We start from the raw sequence: 23,589 nt of genomic DNA on the forward strand, positions 1-23,589 counted from the left end.
ACTCAGCAAAATGACGTTGCCACGAGCAACACCGCAGATGTTGAGAGGAGCGAGATGCAAGACGCTATCAGTATCTGCGCAATGTGCACGGGTTCGCTTCGTGCTGTTCACAGCGTGGACCAAAACAGCGGAGAAGTTGAGCCTCGCAGAAGTTGACCAAGTATGCTGTTTACTTTGTGCATCTAAATGTTATATCGCTGATTCCACTTTTAAATTAAAAAGCTTCTAAAAACCAAACTGGTCATATGTGAAGAATAGCTTATGTCTAGGTCCCTGTGTTTTGGGCTATCATCATGTTACATGACCTCGGATTTAACCTTTATTTTGAGCCTTTCCACAAATGACAATTACACCAAAAATAAAAAACTATTGTCTGAGAATGGCGCAGGACCATCTGCCGTGGAAAAGCTTTGTTGAAAAGTCTTTAAATAAAAAGGTTCAAATCCAGGTCGTGACATCCCACTGGGCACAGACGTCAAAGTCTTCCACGTTGGTTCAAGGTATCTTTATTGAAATTACGTGGAAACAACTTTGATTCAACCAGTGTGTGCTCAGTGGAATGATTGTCCAAAACACAGGGCCCTATTTATGCCTGATCTTGTCCTCTTCTGGACATCTCCTGTACTGCCAAAGGAATCTGGAAAGGAATGAGATACTGATAGTGTGCCCTGAACCTCCTCACTCCTCCATCACGCCTTCATATAAACAAAGCTGATAATTTAATACGAAGGCAACATTCTATCCAGCTACTCGTGGCATAATGGCCTCCCACTTACCTCCCCTCCCCTACAATCACATTCTCAAGCTGAGAGGCTGCTTTCTTCTGTATTAATGTCACAGAAGCAAGCTAAATCAGATGGGGAAAAGGGCAACCTTTTAAAGAAGGAACCGTGAGCTTTTTCTCTACAAAAGTATTTTGTAATGTTTTATTTAACTAGGAAAGTCAGTTAAGAACAAATTCTTATTTTCAATGATGGCCTACAGTGGGTTCAGTGGGTTCAGTTCTTCAGGGGCAGAACGACAGATTTTTACCTTGTCTGCTCAGGGATTCGAGCTAGCAACCTTTCGGTTACTGGCCCAACGCTCTAACCACTAGGCCACCTGCTGGTTACTGGCCCAACGCTCTAACCACTAGGCTACCTGCTGGTTACTGGCCCAACGCTCTAACCACTAGGCTACCTGCTGGTTACTGGCCCAGTGCTCTAACCACTAGGCTACCTGCTGGTTACTGGCCCAATGCTCTAACCACTAGGCTACCTGCTGATTACTGGCCCAACGCTCTAACCACTAGGCTACCTGCTGATTACTGGCCCAGTGCTCTAACCACTAGGCTACCTGCTGGTTACTGGCCCAACGCTCTAACCACTAGGTTACCTGCTGGTTACTGGCCCAACGCTCTAACCACTAGGCTACCTGCTGGTTACTGGCCCAACGCTCTAACCACTAGGCTACCTGCTGGTTACTGGCCCAACGCTCTAACCACTAGGCTACCTGCTGGTTACTGGCCCAACGCTCTAACCACTAGACTACCTGCTGGTTACTGGCCCAACGCTCTAACCACTAGGCTACCTGCCGCCCCAGATGTTATGCTCTGTTCTTAGTGTTACGAGAACAGACTGGCACATCCCAATAATGTATTTTACTTTGACACATTCCTGACAAACAAGATTGATTAAAGCAGAGGAAGAAATATGTGAACACAAACACCATGGCATCATACATGATGGCATCAACACCATGGCATCATACATGATGGCATCAACACCATGGCATCATACATGATGGCATCAACACCATGGCATCATACATGATGGCATCAACACCATGGCATCATACATGATGGCATCAACACCATGGCATCATACATGATGGCATCAACACCATGGCATCATACATGATGGCATCAACACCATGGCATCATACATGATGGCATCAACACCATGGCATCATACATGATGGCATCGACACCATGGCATCATACATGATGGCATCAACACCATGGTATCAACACCATGGCATCAACACCATGGCATCAGCACCATGGGATCAACACCATGGCATCAACACCATGGCATCATACATGATGGCATCAACACCATGGCATCATTCATGATGGCATCAACACCATGGCATCATACCTGATGGCATCACTTTTAATGGAGAACACGCAGGTGTTTGGATCCACTCGGGTGTTGCCAAGGTGTGGTTTGTTGACGTATGTCTATGTATAGTTCGGCTGAATGAATGAAATGACAGGTTGTTTCCAGGCTGTAAGTATAGGACTACACCCCCGCAGTGCAGACAGAGAGAGTGAAACATAGAAAACACTAATGGTATTTGATATGCAACTTTATAAAATAACTTGGGTCAGTATATGTATATATTTAAAAAATGTGTTACTTCAACATGTTACAGTCAATAACTTTCCTAAGAGCTTGGGAGTCCTTATATAGCTATAAATATGTCTCACCACTAAATCAAGACAGGCACAATATTAGTACCAGAAAAGTAGATTGCGTCACCATCAGTACATGGCTTATACTAGTGCTCGTTCAGTTAGCTTAGTGAAATACTCAACATTCACATTGAGGCTTGATCAAATATTGTAATATAGTCTCAAGAGGGTTTAAATAGATTCTCTGTTGAAATGTTGAACATTCAATGATAGAACATGTCTGAGAAGTGTCTGCGATGGTATGACTGTGGCCCATCCTTTCTGTCATCCTCTGTGTCTTCACCAGCGTGGGTTTTGTTTCTCTTCCTGTGTCCCATCAGTCTGCTCAATGTATTCAGTCCCCTGGGTAGCTCCCTGTCCTCCTCGTCCTCTTGCTTGTCCTGACACCTGTCCTGTTGGGATACCTGTGGGTCCCCTAGCAGTTCCCTGAGCTCAGACGACACACCTTTCTCCAGGTAGTGGTACGACTTCTTCCCATCATTATCCCTTATATTCACACTGGCTCCGTAGTCTCTCACCAGCAAGGTTATGACTCCATCGTGTCCGTGTATGACAGCGATGTGTAGAGGAGTATAACCTGCCTGTGTTCTGCTGTTGACGTCTACCTCCGTGCCTCTCTTCCTGGAGATGTCCAGGATGTTGCGGACCATGTCTGTATTGCCGCCCTTGGCCGCCCAGTGGAGGGCAGTGAAACCCGAGATGAAATCTTTCTTCTCGGCCAGCTGCGGATCCTGTAACAGGAGGCTGTAGACATGTCCCCAGAGACCGGCAGCAGACTTCACCAGCCACTCATGAGCTGCAGCTTCCAAAGGGATAGATTGATCAGAGTACTTATTGGCATCTTTAGCGGTAACCTTATTGGCTGCCGTGGTGAGATTATTGGTGGTGTCATCGCCCTGTTTCAGGTGCTTGTTTTGGGTTCTCCTCAGCTGTGGAGACTGAGACTCAGAGTACTTATTGACATCCTTGACATTGTCCCCTTGTTTCAGGTGCTTGTTTTGGGTTCTCCTGGGCTGTGGAGACTGAGACTCAGAGTACTTATTGACATCCTTGACATTGTCCCCTTGTTTCGGGTGCTTGTTTTGGGTTCTCCTCAGCTGTGGAGACGCAGATGTTTGTGGCGTCTCTCCTAGCTCTGGATGTCTGCCCGTACCCCACTCTGAGCTCACTCTGCCTGGGGGTTTAGGAGTCACGGCTGCCTCTGGTGGTAGAGGAGTGGGAGGTCTCTTTGCCAACATGCTTGGAATCTCAGAAGTTTTTGGTCCCACAGACACTTTGTTATTTGATCCATCCTGCCTCATCAGTACTGGATCTTCTCTCTGTGATTGTGGTGGACATTTCACTGCCACTATAGCAAACACAGGTCCAGTAGTTTTTCTGATCCCTTGATCAGCTGAAACATTCAGTATCTTGATTGTGGGTGTTTCTTGATAAGTAGTTTTGATAAGGTTACTTGACCTAACTGCACCCCCATAACCGGCTGGGTGCACATTGGATCTTCCTCCCAATTCATTTATATGCAGAGGCATATGTTTTACAATATCGTTTAAACAATTTCCATGTATGCTTGAAGCACAACATGAATTGTTATTTTCAATATCAGAGTTCAGTATCCTACCAGATTTGGAAATGGCTGAATATTCACTGTGTTCTGAAGAACTGGGTGGGAACGACGTGTTTTGACTGCAAATACTCTCGTCCAAGTCCGACTTCTCAGTGGTTAAATGCTTTCCACCTTTCACAAAGTCGTGAAACCTTTTCTTTACAACGACAAACTTGACATCATCTATCTGCTTGACGACCGCAACGCTGTTTATAATTGTCTTGAATAGATCTCTATTGTGCTTCTTTTCCGCGGGATCACTGCAATTGATCTGAGGTTTAAAATGATTCAGCAAATCGGAATTCTTCACTTTGCCCCCGTGCTCCAACAAAAAAGTCAAAATAGTTTCTTGAGTCAAAGCCATCTTTTTCAATGTTCACCTAGATAGAGGATAAATGTTAAATTGTTGTTCTGAAACTCTCCACTCCCCGACTGTCCCGCCCGTCTTCTTCTATGAGAATTGATGCCCCTCGCGTCGAGGGTCCCACCACAACTACCTGCTGTTTCCGGTGTCTAGTCAAATACATTTCCTGAGAAATTATCTTCTTGGCATGAACGCGAGATTGGGTTGAGAGGTTGCGGATTTGGGGTGCATGCCAAACGTGCCCGGCCGGTGCGCGCCATATGCTCGTTCACGTTTCAATATCATCCGTTTTTCTTTTCCCAGTATAAGATGATCTATTCTATTCCATTCTATCCTAGTCTAGTCTAGTTTTGCCAGATATGTGGACTCGAGTCACGTGATTTGGACACGTACTACAAGAGTTGCACATTTTGCGAGTCGAATTTGCGAGAAGAAAAAAAACACTTGCCACTCGACTCCGATTTGAGCATCTATGACTCGTGACTTAACTTGGACTTGAACTGTATGACGCGAGAGACTTGATTTGTTATTTCGCGCACTGTGTAACGCCTATCTGTCCTTCATATGGGAGTGCTGCAGGTTCTGTGCGTTCTGTTCTGTGTTTTAACCAATCAGATTCGCGGAAATCACAGGTTGCGCAGGCCGGGCACAAGAGGTGCTCAGCTCCACTGTCCTCCGGTATTTACAGTATTTAGCAAGCGTGATAACACATCACTCACGACATACACAATAAATAACTATTTACAGAAATGTTGCAGCATCCTACACCTAAACTGTGTGGGAAGAAAACGATTTCTCAGTCTGATCAACTAGGCTACTGATAACAACCGCAGCCCGCAGGGTAAACGATGTGGTCATGTTATGTAGCCTATTTATAGCCCGTTTATTTGTTTTAGGAGAAAATATTATGTGATGATATTTGCTTTAGGCTATATTCAAACTTGGGCTGGCTGGCTAGGATACCTTGACCTTTTCAATCCAATGTCAATCCAAAACATAAATAGACTGGGAGTTACTTTTTAATTGCAGTTGCTCAGCCCTGTGAGTTCTATTGTCAAATTGCAGTGGTTGTGTCTGTGTAAAGGAAAGTAGGTTTAAAATATAATTCATATTGAGGAGTACAAGGTTGCTGCAGTTTGACAGGATTTTCATCCTCTCCAGGGCCAGGAGTTTTTCTACAATTTCTTTACAACCATGTGACCTGTTTAGAATGTATCTGTATACCTAGGTGGCAGGTAGCCTAGTGGCCAATGGTTCGAATCCCTGAGCTGACTAGGTGAAAAATCTCTCGATGTGCCCTTGAGCAAGGCACTTAACCTTAATTGCTCTGCTAAATTACTCAAATCTAAATCTGATCCCACTCCCATCATTGCCCATATAAATACCTTTTTACAACTACTAATTAATCACTGTCAGACCCTATAGGGTCCTGATTTATACATGGTTAGGCTACATATTAGGAAATGCCCCAGGCCCCAGAGAAAACAATTTGCCCCACCACTCTGTGACTTGTGGTGCCACTTCACCGGTCCCAGAAATCATTGCATTGCGTTTCAAAGACTATTACTTGGGACTTGACACGAGACGCAAATGTTTTTTACATGTATTTTTATTGAACTTTAACTAGGCAAGTCTTAAGAACAAATTCTTACTTACGACTCCGGCCAAACGCGAATCCGGACGACGCTGGGCCTATGGGACTCCCTATCACGTCCGGTTGTGATACAGCCTGGAATCGAACCAGGGTCTGTAGTGATGCCTCTAGCACTGAGATGCATTGCCTTAATACTTGAGACTTGCTTAGGACATGCAAAATTGTGACTTGGTCCCATCTCTGACTTTTACACCTTGTTTTTCTTTAACAGGATAGTATTTCTCATTTTGTCAGTTCATAAAACACCTGTTATTAGCCTTTATATGCGTGATAATGCGTATTAATGCGTAATAATGCGAACTTGATGAATGATGGATGGAACACATACATTTTTTCCCCAGGTCTTTGACTATTACCCTATAATCAAATTAAATCACTCTCCAACCTCTTGATTTATAGTCTGTATGTACAGCTCACCATCAGGACCAGCCCATACCAACACTGCGCAGATTATCTGTGTTTCTCCTTCTCCGTGCGTAAATCTGTTCTCATGGCGTCTCCTCTCTACAGTACTAAATCAATGCAATAATAGAGGCTCCACCGTGTACAGTACCGTCTTACTGCATGTGAGACTTTAAGAAATTGCATTTCAGCACATAGGGGGTGTTGCCACAAAGTAGCCATATAGAATGAATTGAGACGTTCCGCTGTCAACCATCGCCGTCAACCCCACCAGGTCCCGATGAAGACAGCTCCTCGTAAATTCTACTCCCCACACTTTTCTTCTTCACGATGGCCGCCACGGACATAGACATTTTCGCTGTAAGTATCCTAGAGATTTGCTGCGTTTCACAAACATCGTGCATTAACAGCCTAGTGCATTATGCATAGCCTACGTTGCAGTGTGCCTACCGGGATATTCTGGTATACGGTAGTAGCTGATTATTATTAGCTGATATGCAGCAGCTAAAGTGGGGTATCATCAACACCCGGAGAGCAGTGATTTCCTTCCCGTAGACTAGATAGCTTTTGAGGAACGGTAGCCTATTCTTGACGCATAATTATGTCGACCTTGTTCTAGGTTGTTTATAAAATGTTAATTGATGCTAGGTATGCAATTGACGCATTTTATACGTTGCACTTCTGATATTGCTGATATTGACACCTCATTCTGCTGTCATTCAGAGGTTAAACCAATAGCCACTCGATGCTACATTGTATCAATTCGATCCACAGATGTATCATTTGCCACTGTCACTGACACATTGTAACAGTTTTAGAACGTGTTTATTGTAGCCACGCAGGCATTTCATGTTTGTCGAGAGAAGAGGGTTGACACATTGTAACTACATCACTACAATGAATGGTGGGAGAGTTCAACTTTCAGTGCAACACTAGCTAAGAGGCTAGTTAGTTTGAGTTGTTGTGAATTGTAGCTAACCTGCGGATAACAGGAGAAGTAGGTAAGTAGCAGCCACTTGTCTCTCCATGGGGGAACTGAACGAATCCTCAGTTCAACAGTAGTAGAACACATACACTCTGAGGACGTTTGTATCTGTCAACATATGACATCCTTCAATGTTTGTTCGTAATGGCAGCCTACTGAATTAGCAATTGATCTCCTGGCCCCAGGTCATAACTTAAGGTTTGAACACAGGCTACTTATCTTCATATCCAAACTACTTATTTTCACTCATTCTGAGCACATAGTTATTTAGTTAGTCCTTCAATTAATCACTGTAGTTCAGTTTGCAACACACACACACACACACACACACACACAAACACACACACACTACGGCACATGGATGTGAAGCGGATGACAGATTGTGTTTGTTAAGGGTGTGAAATAACAGCTACACAGAGGGATCTTTGTGCCCGGGTGTGTGTGTGTTTGTGTGTGTGTGTGCGTGAGTGCGCGTGTGTGCGTGTGTGTGTGTGTGTGTGTGTGTGCGTGTGTGTGTGTGTGTGTAGAGCACTGGGCCAGTGGCACAGATGATTGTTGTGTTGTCCTCATGGCTAGCCTTCTGTGCTGTGAATAACAACATGCTGTGTTCCTGAAGACGGCCCATCCTTCTGTGCTGTGAATAACAACATGCTGTGTTCCTGAAGACGGCCCATCCTTCTGTGCTGTGAAGAACAACATGCTGTGTTCCTGAAGACGGCCCATCCTTCTGTGCTGTGAATAACAACATGCTGTGTTCCTGAAGACGGCCCATCCTTCTGTGCTGTGAATAACAACATGCTGTGTTCCTGAAGACGGCCCATCCTTCTGTGCTGTGAATAACAACATGCTGTGTTCCTGAAGACGGCCCATCCTTCTGTGCTGTGAATAACAACATGCTGTGTTCCTGAAGACGGCCCATCCTTCTGTGCTGTGAATAACAACATGCTGTGTTCCTGAAGACGGCCCATCCTTCTGTGCTGTGAATAACAACATGCTGTGTTCCTGAAGACGGCCCATCCTTCTGTGCTGTGAATAACAACATGCTGTGTTCCTGAAGACGGCCCATCCTTCTGTGCTGTGAATAACAACATGCTGTGTTCCTGAAGACGGCCCATCCTTCTGTGCTGTGAATAACAACATGCTGTGTTCCTGAAGACGGCCCATCCTTCTGTGCTGTGAATAACAACATGCTGTGTTCCTGAAGACGGCCCATCCTTCTGTGCTGTGAATAACAACATGCTGTGTTCCTGAAGACGGCCCATCCTTCTGTGCTGTGAATAACAACATGCTGTGTTCCTGAAGACGGCCCATCCTTCTGTGCTGTGAATAACAACATGCTGTGTTCCTGAAGACGGCCCATCCTTCTGTGCTGTGAATAACAACATGCTGTGTTCCTGAAGACGGCCCATCCTTCTGTGCTGTGAATAACAACATGCTGTGTTCCTGAAGACGGCCCATCCTTCTGTGCTGTGAATAACAACATGCTGTGTTCCTGAAGACGGCCCATCCTTCTGTGCTGTGAATAACAACATGCTGTGTTCCTGAAGACGGCCCATCCTTCTGTGCTGTGAATAACAACATGCTGTGTTCCTGAAGACGGCCCATCCTTCTGTGCTGTGAATAACAACATGCTGTGTTCCTGAAGACGGCCCATCCTTCTGTGCTGTGAATAACAACATGCTGTGTTCCTGAAGACGGCCCATCCTTCTGTGCTGTGAATAACAACATGCTGTGTTCCTGAAGACGGCCCATCCTTCTGTGCTGTGAATAACAACATGCTGTGTTCCTGAAGACGGCCCATCCTTCTGTGCTGTGAATAACAACATGCTGTGTTCCTGAAGACGGCCCATCCTTCTGTGCTGTGAATAACAACATGCTGTGTTCCTGAAGACGGCCCATCCTTCTGTGCTGTGAATAACAACATGCTGTGTTCCTGAAGACGGCCCATCCTTCTGTGCTGTGAATAACAACATGCTGTGTTCCTGAAGACGGCCCATCCTTCTGTGCTGTGAATAACAACATGCTGTGTTCCTGAAGACGGCCCATCCTTCTGTGCTGTGAATAACAACATGCTGTGTTCCTGAAGACGGCCCATCCTTCTGTGCTGTGAATAACAACATGCTGTGTTCCTGAAGACGGCCCATCCTTCTGTGCTGTGAATAACAACATGCTGTGTTCCTGAAGACGGCCCATCCTTCTGTGCTGTGAATAACAACATGCTGTGTTCCTGAAGACGGCCCATCCTTCTGTGCTGTGAATAACAACATGCTGTGTTCCTGAAGACCATCCTTCTGTTTTTTTTATTTAACCATTATTTAACCAGGCGGCCTACCCCGGCCAAACTCCGACGCTGCTGGGCCAATTGTGTGCCGTGTTAGATTTGATTTGATTTGGATTTGATTTGATTTGTTATTGGACTCCCAATCACGGCCGGATGTGATACAGCCTGGAATCAAACCAGGGACTGTAGTGACACCTCTTGCACTGAGATGCAGTGCCTTAGACAGCTGCGCCACTCGGGATCCCAAACATGCTGTGTTTCTGAAGACGGGACAGCTCTCAGTGCTGTGAATAACAACATGCTGTGTTTCTGAAGACGGTCTAGGCACACTCCCAAATTGCACCCTATTCCCTATGTAGTCACTACTTTTGACCAGGGCCTATAGAGCTCTCGTCATAACTAGTGCACTACCTAGGGAATAGGGTGCCATTTGGGACTCAGCCCCTGAAGACAGCGCAGGTTCAGTGTCTGGCTATGGGAAAATGGATTGCATGGACTGCATGTTAATATTCTGGGTTAGGCCTCCCGGGTGGCGCAGTGGTTAAGGGCGCTGTACTGCATCAGAGTTCCTGGGTTCGCGCCCAGGCTCTGTCGTAACCGGCCGCGACCGGGAGGTCCGTGGGGCGACGCACAATTGGCCTAGCGTCGCCCGGGTTTGTGAGGGCTTGGTCGGTAGGGGTGTCCTTGTCTCATCGCGCACCAGCGACTCCTGCGGCGGGCTGGGCGCAGTGTACGCTAACCAAGGTGGCCAGGTGCACAGTGTTTCCTCCGGCGCATTGGTGCGGCTGGCTTACGGGTTGGATGTGTGCTGTGTTAAAGAAGCAGCGGCTTGGTTGGTTGTGTATCGGAGGACGCATGACTTTCAACCTTCGTCTCTCCCGAGCCCGTACGGGAGTTGTAGCGATGAGACAAGATAGTAGCTACTGCAACAATTGGATACCACGAAATTGGAGAGAAAAAGGGGTAAAAATTAAAAAATAAATAAAATAAAAATATTCTGGGTTAAATATAACCTAGCATTAGTCAGGCCTTCATCCTGGGTTAAATATAACCTAGAATTAGAGTCAGACCTTCTTCCTGGGTTAAATTTAACCTAACATTAGTCAGGCCTTCATCCTGGGTTAAATATAACCTAGAATTAGAGTCAGGCCTTCTTCCTGGGTTAAATATAATCTAGAATTAGTCAGGGTTAAATATAACCTTCATCCTGAAATTGCCAAGAAACTGAAGATCTCGTACAACGCTGTGTCAGGCCTTCATCCTGACAGTGAAGAGGCGACTCCAGGATGCTAGAAGGCCAGCATCCCGGAGTCACCTCTTCACTGTTGACGTTGAGACTGGTGTTTTGCGGGTACTATTTAATGAAGCTGCCAGTTGAGGACTTGAGGCATCTGTTTCTCAAACTAGACACTTTGATGTACGTGTCCTCTTGCTCAGTTGTGCACCGGGGCCTCCCACTCCTCTTTCTATTCTGGTTAGAGCCAGTTTGCGCTGTTCTATGAAGGGAGTAGTACACAGCGTTGTACGACATCTTCAATTTCTTGGCAATTTCTCGCATGGAATAGCCTTCATTTCTCAGAACAAGAATAGACTGACGAGTTTCAGAAGAAAGGTCTTTGTTTCTGGCCATTTTGAGCCTGTAATTGAACCCACAAATGCTGATGCTCCTGATACTCAACTAGTCTAAAGAAGGCCAGTTGTATTGCTTATTTAATCAGGACAACAGTTTTCAGATGTGCTAGCATAATTGAAAAAGGGTTTTCTAATGATCATTTAGCCTTTTTAAAATGATGAACTTGGATTAGCTAACACAAACAATGTGCCATTGGAACACAGGAGTGATGGTTGCTGATAATGGGCCTCTGTACGCCTATGTAGATATTCCGTTAAAAAAACAGCCGTTTCCAGCTGCAACAGTCATTTACAACATTAACAAGGTCTACACTGTATCCACTGATCAATTTGATGTTATTTTAATGGACAAAAAAGATGTGCTTTTCTTTCAAAAACAAGGACATTTCTAAGTGGCCCCAAACTTTTGAACGGTAGTGTATATGTTTTGTTGACACATTTCTAACATGTGATTGTCTCTCCTCAGAATGAAGAGGAGCGTTGCCTGGAGCTGGGTGGCCATGTTGGGTTTGACAGTCTTCCAGACCAGTTGGTCAGTAAATCAGTCACACAGGGATTCTGCTTCAACATCCTGTGTGTCGGTACGTGACGTCTGACTCCATTATTACCTCCAGCCTGCAACATCTTAACACGTCTCAGTTCTCACTACAGATACAACTCCAGCCTTAGTGCCAGTCTATTTCTACTGTAGCTAAAGGCACAGATCTTTTATGAATGCAGGAACCCAGGCTAAAACATCTTCAGTCACAGCATTTTTATTTTCTCACTCACATCTTTTTTTAAATGTCCATCTTATTTTCTACTCTTCTCTCTTTTTCTTCCTCTCAGGTGAGACAGGGATAGGGAAGTCAACGTTGATGAACACGCTGTTCAACACACTGTTTGAGGCCGAGGAGGCCAGCCACTACCAGAACGGTGTGTGCCTGCGGCCCAGGACCTACGACCTGAAGGAGAGCAACGTTCAGCTCAAACTGACCGTAGTCGACACCGTGGGGTTCGGAGACCAGATCAACAAGGAGGAGAGGTGATAGTGCAGGAACAGCTGGGTGCTTCGTTAGCGAGACGGATAGGAGGTGGTTTGGTGTACCACACTCGCATGATGAGTAACCTTGCCTGACATCTGGTTGGGATTGTTTAGCTCATGGATTTGTGTAGGTACTGTAGGGAGAGGAATAGCATCAGGACTGTTCAGTTCAGGGTTCAGGTTGGGGTTAGTCATTAAAATAGCACTTCTTCTTGGATGGTTTCTAGATACTGAACCTACTTTCATTCAGTGGTTAAAGGGTATTCAGACAGGCTGTAGCTATAAGAAGACCAAAGTTGGACATTCAAGCATTCCTCCTCAGGCCCTCTCAACTAGTGGTCCTCCAGCCAACACACATACAGTGTAAAGGCTTGGCATAGCTTAAGGCTTTGGGTCTTTGTGCAGCCATGAATGGGGAGGGAAGAGTAGGGAGAGGATGATTAGAAGGGCATAATGAAATCTGAAAAGGAACTTAAATAGTCTAACAACAGGGGAGTGGGAAAGGGAATTTCTGGAGCGGTGTTATCGTGGCCGGTTTGTAACCCAGATACTCTACTGTTTGTTTCTTGAATAGCAAGGAAAACTTTCAAGGATATTTATTTTCTGGTGAAAATGCGAGGTTGAGGAGGTTGAGAATAAATACGGTATATGTTTTCAGACCCTGAATTGTTTTATCACTTTTCTCAGGAATGTGATTATTCCCGATTTTTAATCAGGAATTCCTGCTTTTCTAACATTCTCCATTCACTTGTAATTGAAACTGACCCTATTCCCAAAGCCCAAATCCTGATCACATCCATGTTTGTCTTTCTGTGCACTGAAGCTTCAAACCCATAGTGGACTACATCGACACTCAGTTTGAGACCTACCTGCAGGAGGAGATGAAGATCAAACGTTCCCTGTTCGACTACCACGACACCAGGATCCATATCTGTCTCTACTTCATCGCCCCAACCGGACACTCTCTCAAATCACTGGATCTGGTCACCATGAAGAAACTGGACAGCAAGGTAACGTTTGAAATACACTATATAAAAGTATGTGGACACCCCTTCAAATTAGTCTATTTGGCTATTTCAGCCACACCCGTTGCTAACAGTTGTATAACATCGAGCACACAGCCATGCAATCTCCATAGACAAACGTTGGCAGTAGAATGGTCTTACTGAAGAGCTCAGTGACTTTAAACGTGGCACCGTCATAGGCCTGTCTTAATAACCTTTAAACACTGAATGAAAGTAGGTTCAGTATCTAGACCTTTCCGAAAAGTCAGTTCTACAAATTTCTACCCTGCTTGGGCTCCCGAGTGGCGCAGTGGTCTAAGGCACTGCATCTGAGAGCTAGAGGTGTCACTACAGACCCTGGTTCAATTCCAGGCTGTATCAAAACTGATGGTGATTTGGAGTCCCATAGGGCGGTGCACAATTGGCCCAGCGTCATCCGGGTTAGGGTTTGGCTGTGGTAGGCCGTCATTGTAAATAAGAATTTGTTCTTAACTGACTTGCCTAGTTAAATAAAGGTTCAATACAAATAGAGCTATCCCGGTCAACTGTGCTGTCATTGTGAAGTGGAAACGTCTAGGAGTGGTAGGCCACACAAGCTCACAGAACGGGACCACCGAGTGCTGAAGCGTGTAAAAATCGTCTGTCCTCGGTTGCAACACTCACTACCGAGTTCCAAACTGCCTTTGGAAGCAACGTCAGCACAATAACTGTTTGTCGGGAGCTTCATGAAATGGGTTTCCATGGTCGAGCAGCTGCACACAAGCCTAAGATCACCATGCGCAATGCCAAGCGTTGGCTGGAGTGGTGTAAAGCTCGCTGCCATTGGACTCTGGAGCAGTGGAAACGCATTCTCTGGAGTGATCACCATCTGGCAGTCCGACGGATGAATCTGGGTTTGGCGGATGCCAGGAGAACACTACCTCCCCGAATGCATAGTGTAAACTGTAAAGTTTGGTGGAGGAAGAATAATGGTCTGGGGCTGTTTTTCATGGTTTTTCATGGTTTGGGCTAGGCTCTGTAGTTCCAGTGAAGGGAAATCTTAACATTCTTCCGTTCTTCCAACTTTGAGGCAACAGTTTGGGGAAGGCCCTTTCCTGTTTCTGCATGACAATGCCCCCTTGCACAAAGCGAGGTTCATACAGAAGTGGTGTGTCGAGATCGGTGTGGAAAACCTTGACTGGCCTACACAGAGCCATGACCTCAGCCCCATCAAATCACATTTGGGATGAATTGGAACGCCGACTGCGAGCCAGGCCTAATCGCCCAACATCAGTGTCCGACCTCACTAATGCTCTTGTGGCTGAACGGAAGCAAGTCCCCGCAGCAATGTTCCAACATCTAGTGGAAATCCTTCCCAGAAGAGTAGAAGCTGTCATAGCAGCAAGGGGAGAGGGGACCAACTCCATATTAATGCCCATGATTTTGGAATGAGATGTTTGACGAGCAGGTGTCCACATACACTGTTGCAGGAAAACATTTTTGGACATTGCCGTGTTAGTATCTGAAGCGTTGGACATCATACAGTTCAACAGGTGCTGTAGGTCTGAAGGATACTGACAGGTGTTCAGGTTCAGCTCTCCTGAAGGATACTGACAGGTGTTCAGGTTCAGGCACAGCTCTCCTGAAGGATACTGACCGGTGTTCAGGTTCAGCTCTCCTGAAGGATACTGACCGGTGTTCAGGTTCAGCTCTCCTGAAGGATACTGACAGGTGTTCAGGCTCAGCTCTCCTGAAGGATACTGACAGGTGTTCAGGTTCAGCTCTCCTGAAGGATACTGACCGGTGTTCAGGTTCAGCTCTCCTGAAGTATACTGAGAGGTGTTCAGGTTCAGCTCTCCTGAAGTATACTGAGAGGTGTTCAGGTTCAGCTCTCCTGAAGGATACTGACCGGTGTTCAGGTTCAGCTCTCCTGAAGGATACTGACAGGTGTTCAGGTTCAGCTCTCCTGAAGGATACTGACAGGTGTTCAGGTTCAGCTCTCCTGAAGGATACTGACCGGTGTTCAGGTTCAGGCACAGCTCTCCTGAAGGATACTGACAGGTGTTCAGGTTCAGCTCTCCTGAAGGATACTGACAGGTGTTCAGGCTCAGCTCTCCTGAAGGATACTGACCGGTGTTCAGGTTCAGCTCCCCTGAAGGATACTGACAGGCGTTCAGGTTCAGGCACAGCTCTCCTGAAGGATACTGACAGGTGTTCAGGTTCAGACACAGCTCCCCTGAAGGATACTGACAGGTGTTCAGGTTCAGGCACAGCTCTCCTGAAGGATACTGACAGGTGTTCAGGTTCAGGCACAGCTCCCCTGAAGGATACTGACAGGTGTTCAGGTTCAGGCACAGCTCTCCTGAAGGATACTGACAGGTGTTCAGGTTCAGGCACAGCTCCCCTGAAGGATACTGACAGGTGTTCAGGTTCAGGCACAGCTCTCCTGAAGGATACTGACAGGTGTTCAGGTTCAGGCACAGCTCCCCTGAAGGATACTGACAGGTGTTCAGGTTCAGGCACAGCTCTCCTGAAGGATACTGACAGGTGTTCAGGTTCAGGCACAGCTCCCCTGAAGGATACTGACAGGTGTTCAGGTTCAGGCACAGCTCTCCTGAAGGATACTGACAGGTGTTCAGGTTCAGGCACAGCTCCCCTGAAGGATACTGACAGGTGTTCAGGTTCAGGCACAGCTCCCCTGAAGGATACTGACAGGTGTTCAGGTTCAGGCACAGCTCTCCTGAAGGATACTGACAGGTGTTCAGGTTCAGGCACAGCTCCCCTGAAGGATACTGACCGGTGTTCAGGTTCAGGCACAGCTCCCCTGAAGGATACTGACCGGTGTTCAGGTTCAGGCACAGCTCTCCTGAAGGATACTGACAGGTGTTCAGGTTCAGGCACAGCTCCCCTGAAGGATACTGACCGGTGTTCAGGTTCAGGCACAGCTCCCCTGAAGGATACTGACAGGTGTTCAGGTTCAGGCACAGCTCCCCTGAAGGATACTGACAGGTGTTCAGGTTCAGGCACAGCTCTCCTGAAGGATACTGACAGGTGTTCAGGTTCAGGCACAGCTCCCCTGAAGGATACTGACCGGTGTTCAGGTTCAGGCACAGCTCCCCTGAAGGATACTGACAGGTGTTCAGGTTCAGGCACAGCTCTCCTGAAGGATACTGACAGGTGTTCAGGTTCAGGCACAGCTCCCCTGAAGGATACTGACCGGTGTTCAGGTTCAGGCACAGCTCCCCTGAAGGATACTGACCGGTGTTCAGGTTCAGGCACAGCTCTCCTGAAGGATACTGACCGGTGTTCAGGTTCAGCTCTCCTGAAGGATACTGACAGGTGTTCAGGTTCAGCTCTCCTGAAGGATACTGACCGGTGTTCAGGTTCAGCTCTCCTGAAGGATACTGACCGGTGTTCAGGTTCAGGCACAGCTCCCCTGAAGGATACTGACCGGTGTTCAGGTTCAGGCACAGCTCCCCTGAAGGATACTGACCGGTGTTCAGGTTCAGGCACAGCTCTCCTGAAGGATACTGACCGGTGTTCAGGTTCAGCTCTCCTGAAGGATACTGACCGGTGTTCAGGTTCAGCTCTCCTGAAGGATACTGACCGGTGTTCAGGTTCAGGCACAACAAGTTACATTATTATCTCAAAGTAGAGCTGCCTTCCATTTTGATGCTTGTATTTGTGTCAATCCAGAGATCATTATTTATTTTTTTAAACATGGTAGACCTGCTGATTCAAACGCTGCTCCTCCCTGTACTCCAGGTAAACATCATCCCCATCATTGCCAAGGCAGACACCATATCTAAGAGCGAGCTGCACAAGTTCAAGATCAAGATCATGTCAGAGCTGGTGAGCAACGGTGTTCAGATACACCAGTTCCCTACTGAGGACGAGGCTGTCACCGAGATCAACTCCTCCATGAATGTGAGTCTGACGCACACACACACACACACACGCACACACACACACACACACACACACACACACACACACACACACACACACACACAATTATACACACACAAACATGGACACACACACACACACACAAAAAACACACCCTTGTCACATCACAGTGCAGTTGTCTATGCCAGGCACCTGTACACTGTAATCAGATTGCTTGCCTTCCTGATTTACTGTGACAGCCGAGGAGCCGATGATTGATTGATTGATTGATTGATTGAAAGAGACAACAGTGTCTTCCTCTTCTTCAATGCTTTAAAAAAAACACCAGCTTATTTGTGACACATTGCTGTGGTCTTGTGTTTTTAAACCACAAGTCATTGTGATATTATAACGGGGGTCATACATGCTCATGACAGTCCGATGATGCGTTATAGAGAGTTACTAAATGTTCCCATATTAAATTAAATCCTTTGTTCCAGGCCCATCTGCCCTTTGCTGTGGTGGGGAGTGTTGAGGAGGTTGAAGTGGGGAATAAGATGGTGAAAGCCAGACTGTACCCCTGGGGAACTGTACAGGGTAGGTAACCCTCTGATCCTGTACCCCTGGGGAACTGTACAGGGTAGGTATCTCTCTGATCCTGTACCCCTGGGGAACTGTACAGGGTAGGTATCTCTCTGATCCTGTACCCCTGGGGAACTGTACAGGGTAGGTATCTCTCTGATCCTGTACCCCTGGGGAACTGTACAGGGTAGGTATCTCTCTGATCCTGTACCCCTGGGGAACTGTACAGGGTAGGTATCTCTCTGATCCTGTACCCCTGGGGAAATGTACAGGGTAGGTATCTCTCTGATGCTGCACCCCTGGGGAACTGTACAGGGTAGGTATCTCTCTGATCCCGTACCCCTGGGGAACTGTACAGGGTAGGTATCTCTCTGATCCTGTACCCCTGGGGAACTGTACAGGGTAGGTATCTCTCTGATCCTGTACCCCTGGGGAACTGTACAGGGTAGGTATCTCTCTGATCCTGTACCCCTGGGGAACTGTACAGGGTAGGTATCTCTCTGATCCTGTACCCCTGGGGAACTATACAGGGTAGGTATCTATCTCTGATCCTGTACCCCTGGGGAACTGTACAGGGTAGGTATCTCTCTGATCCTGTACCCCTAGGGAACTGTACAGAGTAGGTATCTCTCTGATCCTGTACCCCTGGGGAACTGTACAGGGTAGGTATCTCTCTAATGATTCTGTACCCCTGGGGAACTGTACAGGGTAGGTATCTCTCTGATCCTGTACCCCTGGGGAACTGTACAGGGTAGGTATCTCTCTGATCCTGTACCCCTGGGGAACTGTACAGGGTAGGTATCTCTCTGATCCCGTACCCCTGGGGAACTATACAGGGTAGGTATCTCTCTGATCCCGTACCCCTGGGGAACTGTACAGGGTAGGTATCTCTCTGATCCCGTACCCCTGGGGAACTGTACAGGGTAGGTATCTCTCTGATCCTGTACCCCTGGGGAACTGTACAGGGTAGGTATCTCTCTGATCCTGTACCCCTGGGGAACTGTACAGGGTAGGTATCTCTCTGATCCTGTACCCCTGGGGAACTGTACAGGGTAGGTATCTCTCTGATCCTGTACCCCTGGGGAACTATACAGGGTAGGTATCTCTCTGATCCTGTACCCCTGGGGAACTGTACAGGGTAGGTATCTCTCTGATCCTGTACCCCTGGGGAACTATACAGGGTAGGTATCTCTCTGATCCTGTACCCCTGGGGAACTGTATGTGTATGTAGGTATCTCTCTGATCCTGTACCCCTGGGGAACTATACAGGGTAGGTATCTATCTGATCCCGTACCCCTGGGGATCTGTACAGGGTAGGTATCTCTCTGATCCCGTACCCCTGGGGAACTGTACAGGGTAGGTATCTCTCTGATCCTGTACCCCTGGGGAACTGTACAGGGTAGGTATCTCTCTGATCCTGTACCCCTGGGGAACTGTACAGGGTAGGTATCTCTCTGATCCTGTACCCCTGGGGAACTGTAGGTATCTCTCTGATCCTGTACCCCTGGGGAACTGTACAGGGTAGGTATCTCTCTGATCCTGTACCCCTGGGGAACTGTACAGGGTAGGTATCTCTCTGATCCTGTACCCCTGGGGAACTGTACAGGGTAGGTATCTCTCTAATGATTCTGTACCCCTGGGGAACTGTACAGGGTAGGTATCTCTCTGATCCTATACCCCTGGGGAACTGTACAGGGTAGGTATCTCTCTGATCCTATACCCCTAGGGAACTGTACAGGGTAGGTATCTCTCTGATCCTATACCCCTGGGGAACTGTACAGGGTAGGTATCTCTCTGATCCTGTACCCCTGGGGAACTGTACAGGGTAGGTATCTCTCTGATCCTGTACCCCTGGGGAACTGTACAGGGTAGGTATCTCTCTGATCCTGTACCCCTGGGGAACTGTACAGGGTAGGTAACCCTCTGATCCTGTACCCCTGGGGAACTGTACAGGGTAGGTATCTCTCTGATCCTGTACCCCTGGGGAACTGTACAGGGTAGGTATCTCTCTGATCCTGTACCCCTGGGGAACTGTACAGGGTAGGTATCTCTCTGATCCTGTACCCCTGGGGAACTGTACAGGGTAGGTATCTCTCTGATCCTGTACCCCTGGGGAACTGTACAGGGTAGGTATCTCTCTGATCCTGTACCCCTGGGGAACTGTACAGGGTAGGTATCTCTCTGATCCTGTACCACTGGGGAACTGTACAGGGTAGGTATCTCTCTGATCCTGTACCCCTGGGGAACTGTACAGGGTAGGTATCTCTCTGATCCTGTACCCCTGGGGAACTGTACAGGGTAGGTATCTCTCTGATCCTGTACCCCTGGGGAACTGTACAGGGTAGGTATCTCTCTGATCCTGTACCCCTGGGGAACTGTACAGGGTAGGTATCTCTCTGATCCTGTACCCCTGGGGAACTATACAGGGTAGGTATCTCTCTGATCCTGTACCCCTGGGGAACTATACAGGGTAGGTATCTCTCTGATCCTGTACCCCTGGGGAACTGTACAGGGTAGGTATCTCTCTGATCCTGTACCCCTGGGGAACTGTACAGGGTAGGTATCTCTCTGATCCTGTACCCCTGGGGAACTATACAGGGTAGGTATCTCTCTGATCCTGTACCCCTGGGGAACTGTACAGGGTAGGTATCTCTCTGATCCTGTACCCCTGGGGAACTGTACAGGGTAGGTATCTCTCTGATCCTGTACCCCTGGGGAACTATACAGGGTAGGTATCTCTCTGATCCTGTACCCCTGGGGAACTGTACAGGGTAGGTATCTCTCTGATCCTGTACCCCTGGGGAACTGTACAGGGTAGGTATCTCTCTAATGATTCTGTACCCCTGGGGAACTGTACAGGGTAGGTATCTCTCTGATTCTGTACCCCTGGGGAACTGTACAGGGTAGGTATCTCTCTGATCCTGTACCCCTGGGGAACTGTACAGGGTAGGTATCTCTCTAATGATTCTGTACCCCTGGGGAACTGTACAGGGTAGGTATCTCTCTGATCCTGTACCCCTGGGGAACTGTACAGGGTAGGTATCTCTCTAATGATTCTGTACATGTATTATACATTTATAGAACCATAAAAATAATTTGGAAAGTGGACAACACAGTAGCAGATCACACAGTAATTAAAAGTCAATTTACTACTACTGATGCAAAGCAGAGCAAGACCACAGAATCTATAGGCCTGGGGTAGAAAAGTGAATACACATCATCAATGCATCGATATTACGCAATCACTAGAGACCCATATCATTATTGCATCGATATTACGCAATCACTAGAGACCCATATCATTAAGGCATCGATATTAAGCAATCACTAGAGACCCATATCATTATTGCATCGATATTACGCAATCACTAGAGACCCATATCATTAATGCATCGATATTACGCAATCACTAGAGACCCATATCATTAATGCATCGATATTACGCAATCACTAGAGACCCATATCATCAATGCATCGATATTACGCAATCACTAGAGACCCATATCATTAATGCATCGATATTACGCAATCACTAGAGACCCATATCATTAAGGCATCGATATTACGCAATCACTAGAGACCCATATCATTATTGCATCGATATTACGCAATCACTAGAGACCCATATCATTAATGCATCGATATTACGCAATCACTAGAGACCCATATCATTAATGCATCGATATTACGCAATCACTAGAGACCCATATCATCAATGCATCGATATTATGCAATCACTAGAGACCCATATCATCAATGCATCGATATTACGCATTCACTAGAGACCCATATCATTATTGCATCGATATTACGCAATCACTAGAGACCCATATCATTAATGGATCGATATTACGCAATCACTAGAGACCCATATCATTAATGCATCGATATTACGCAATCACTAGAGACCCATATCATCAATGCATCGATATTACGCAATCACTAGAGACCCATATCATCAATGCATCGATATTACGCAATCACTAGAGACCCATATCATTAATGCATCGATATTACGCAATCACTAGAGACCCATATCATCAATGCATCGATATTACGCAATCACTAGAGACCCATATCATCAATGCATCGATATTACGCAATCACTAGAGACCCATATCATTAATGCATCGATATTACGCAATCACTAGAGACCCATATCATCAATGCATCGATATTACGCAATCACTAGAGACCCATATCATCAATGCCAATATAAAATAAGACTTTAATTGTTATTTTCTCAAATGCGTATTGTTTTTTACTTGCTATTGAATGACCAGTCCCTTTCAAACTATAAGGTATTTGTCACCATATTAAACCAACCATATAACCCAGTCCTGCTGTGTTGTGTTGATCAGTGGAGAACGAGAGCCACTGTGACTTTGTGAAGCTGAGAGAGATGTTGCTGAGAGTGAACATGGAAGACCTGAGAGAGCAGACTCACGCCAGACACTACGAGCTCTACAGACGCTGCAAACTGGAGGAGATGGGATTTACAGATACAGACCCCGACAACAAACCCTTTAGGTGAGACCAGCTCTTGTTCAATGTTACATAGCGGGCAGGTTGTCGACCCTTTTTTTGGCCTGAAGGTTTGTCATCAAATATGCAGAATATAAACTGAAATTAGACCAGTGTTAGAAGTGAAAATACAGCCAAAGCATCAGAACACCTAGATGTCCAGGGCCCGGCAACGACATCTACAGTCAGGAGCCCATGGACGTCTCACAGCAGTCAGACACAGTAATACACATTCTACAATGAAATATAGACACCCTATTCCCTACCTAGTGCACTACTTTTGACCAGGGAACCCTGTTCCCTATGTAGTGCACTATATAGGGAACAGGGTGCCATTTGCCATGCATCCATATGCCTGTTTAACTGTAACTACCTTGTCTTCCCTCACCAATCAGTCTGCAGGAGACGTATGAGGCCAAGAGGAAAGAGTTCCTGGGGGACCTGCAGCATAACGAGGACGACATGAGACAGATGTTTGTCAACAAGGTGAAGGAGACCGAGGCAGAGCTGAAAGTAAAGGAGAGGGAGGTAATCATTCACAAGGTGCTTCTGGGAGTTTGTTTTGTTTAGATGATGATGTTGTTCTGCTCCCTTTCATACTTGAACTCATCCTCATTTTGTGACTGTGTCTACAGTCATAACGTAACAGGGCATTTTGTGACTGTGTCTACATTCATAACGTAACAGGGCATTTTGTGACTGTGTCTACAGTCATAACGTAACAGGGCATTTTGGGACTGTGTCTACAGTCATAATGTAACAGGGCATTTTGTGACTGTGTCTACAGTCATAACGTAACAGGGCATTTTGGGACTGTGTCTACAGTCATAATGTAACAGGGCATTTTGGGACTGTGTCTACAGTCATAACGTAACAGGGCATTTTGTGACTGTGTCTACAGTCATAACGTAACAGGGCATTTTGTGACTGTGTCTACAGTCATAACGTAACAGGGCATTTTGGGACTGTGTCTACAGTCATAACGTAACAGGGCATTTTGTGACTGTGTCTACAGTCATAACGTAACAGGAACATTTTGGGACTGTGTCTACAGTCATAACGTAACAGGGCATTTTGTGACTGTGTCTACAGTCATAACGTAACAGGAACATTTTGGGACTGTGTCTACAGTCATAACATAACAGGGCATTTTGGGACTGTGTCTACAGTCATAACGTAACAGGGCATTTTGGGACTGTGTCTACAGTCATA

General features: G+C 46.6%; 1 protein-coding gene across 2 annotated transcripts in view; it reads left to right on the forward strand.

Moving 5' to 3' along the window:
• The first annotated feature begins 6,565 nt into the window (after nt 1–6,565).
• The window catches only part of LOC110487785 (septin-8-A), a 32,097-nt gene continuing 15,073 nt past the window's right edge, over nt 6,566–23,589 (forward strand). The window contains exons 1-8 of one of the 2 annotated variants that reach the window (XM_036943376.1): nt 6,566–6,838; nt 11,843–11,957; nt 12,205–12,400; nt 13,224–13,410; nt 17,149–17,310; nt 17,772–17,868; nt 22,215–22,383; nt 22,773–22,905. In XM_036943376.1, the coding sequence (XP_036799271.1) occupies nt 6,809–6,838; nt 11,843–11,957; nt 12,205–12,400; nt 13,224–13,410; nt 17,149–17,310; nt 17,772–17,868; nt 22,215–22,383; nt 22,773–22,905 (1,089 nt within the window). In that variant the 5' untranslated portion in view covers nt 6,566–6,808. The remainder of the gene's footprint in view (nt 6,839–11,842; nt 11,958–12,204; nt 12,401–13,223; nt 13,411–17,148; nt 17,311–17,771; nt 17,869–22,214; nt 22,384–22,772; nt 22,906–23,589) is intronic. The other variant, XM_036943377.1, reaches the window with a different exon arrangement.

Source organism: Oncorhynchus mykiss, chromosome 14, assembly GCF_013265735.2.
Source record: "Oncorhynchus mykiss isolate Arlee chromosome 14, USDA_OmykA_1.1, whole genome shotgun sequence".
Classification (NCBI taxonomy): Eukaryota; Metazoa; Chordata; class Actinopteri; order Salmoniformes; family Salmonidae; genus Oncorhynchus; species Oncorhynchus mykiss.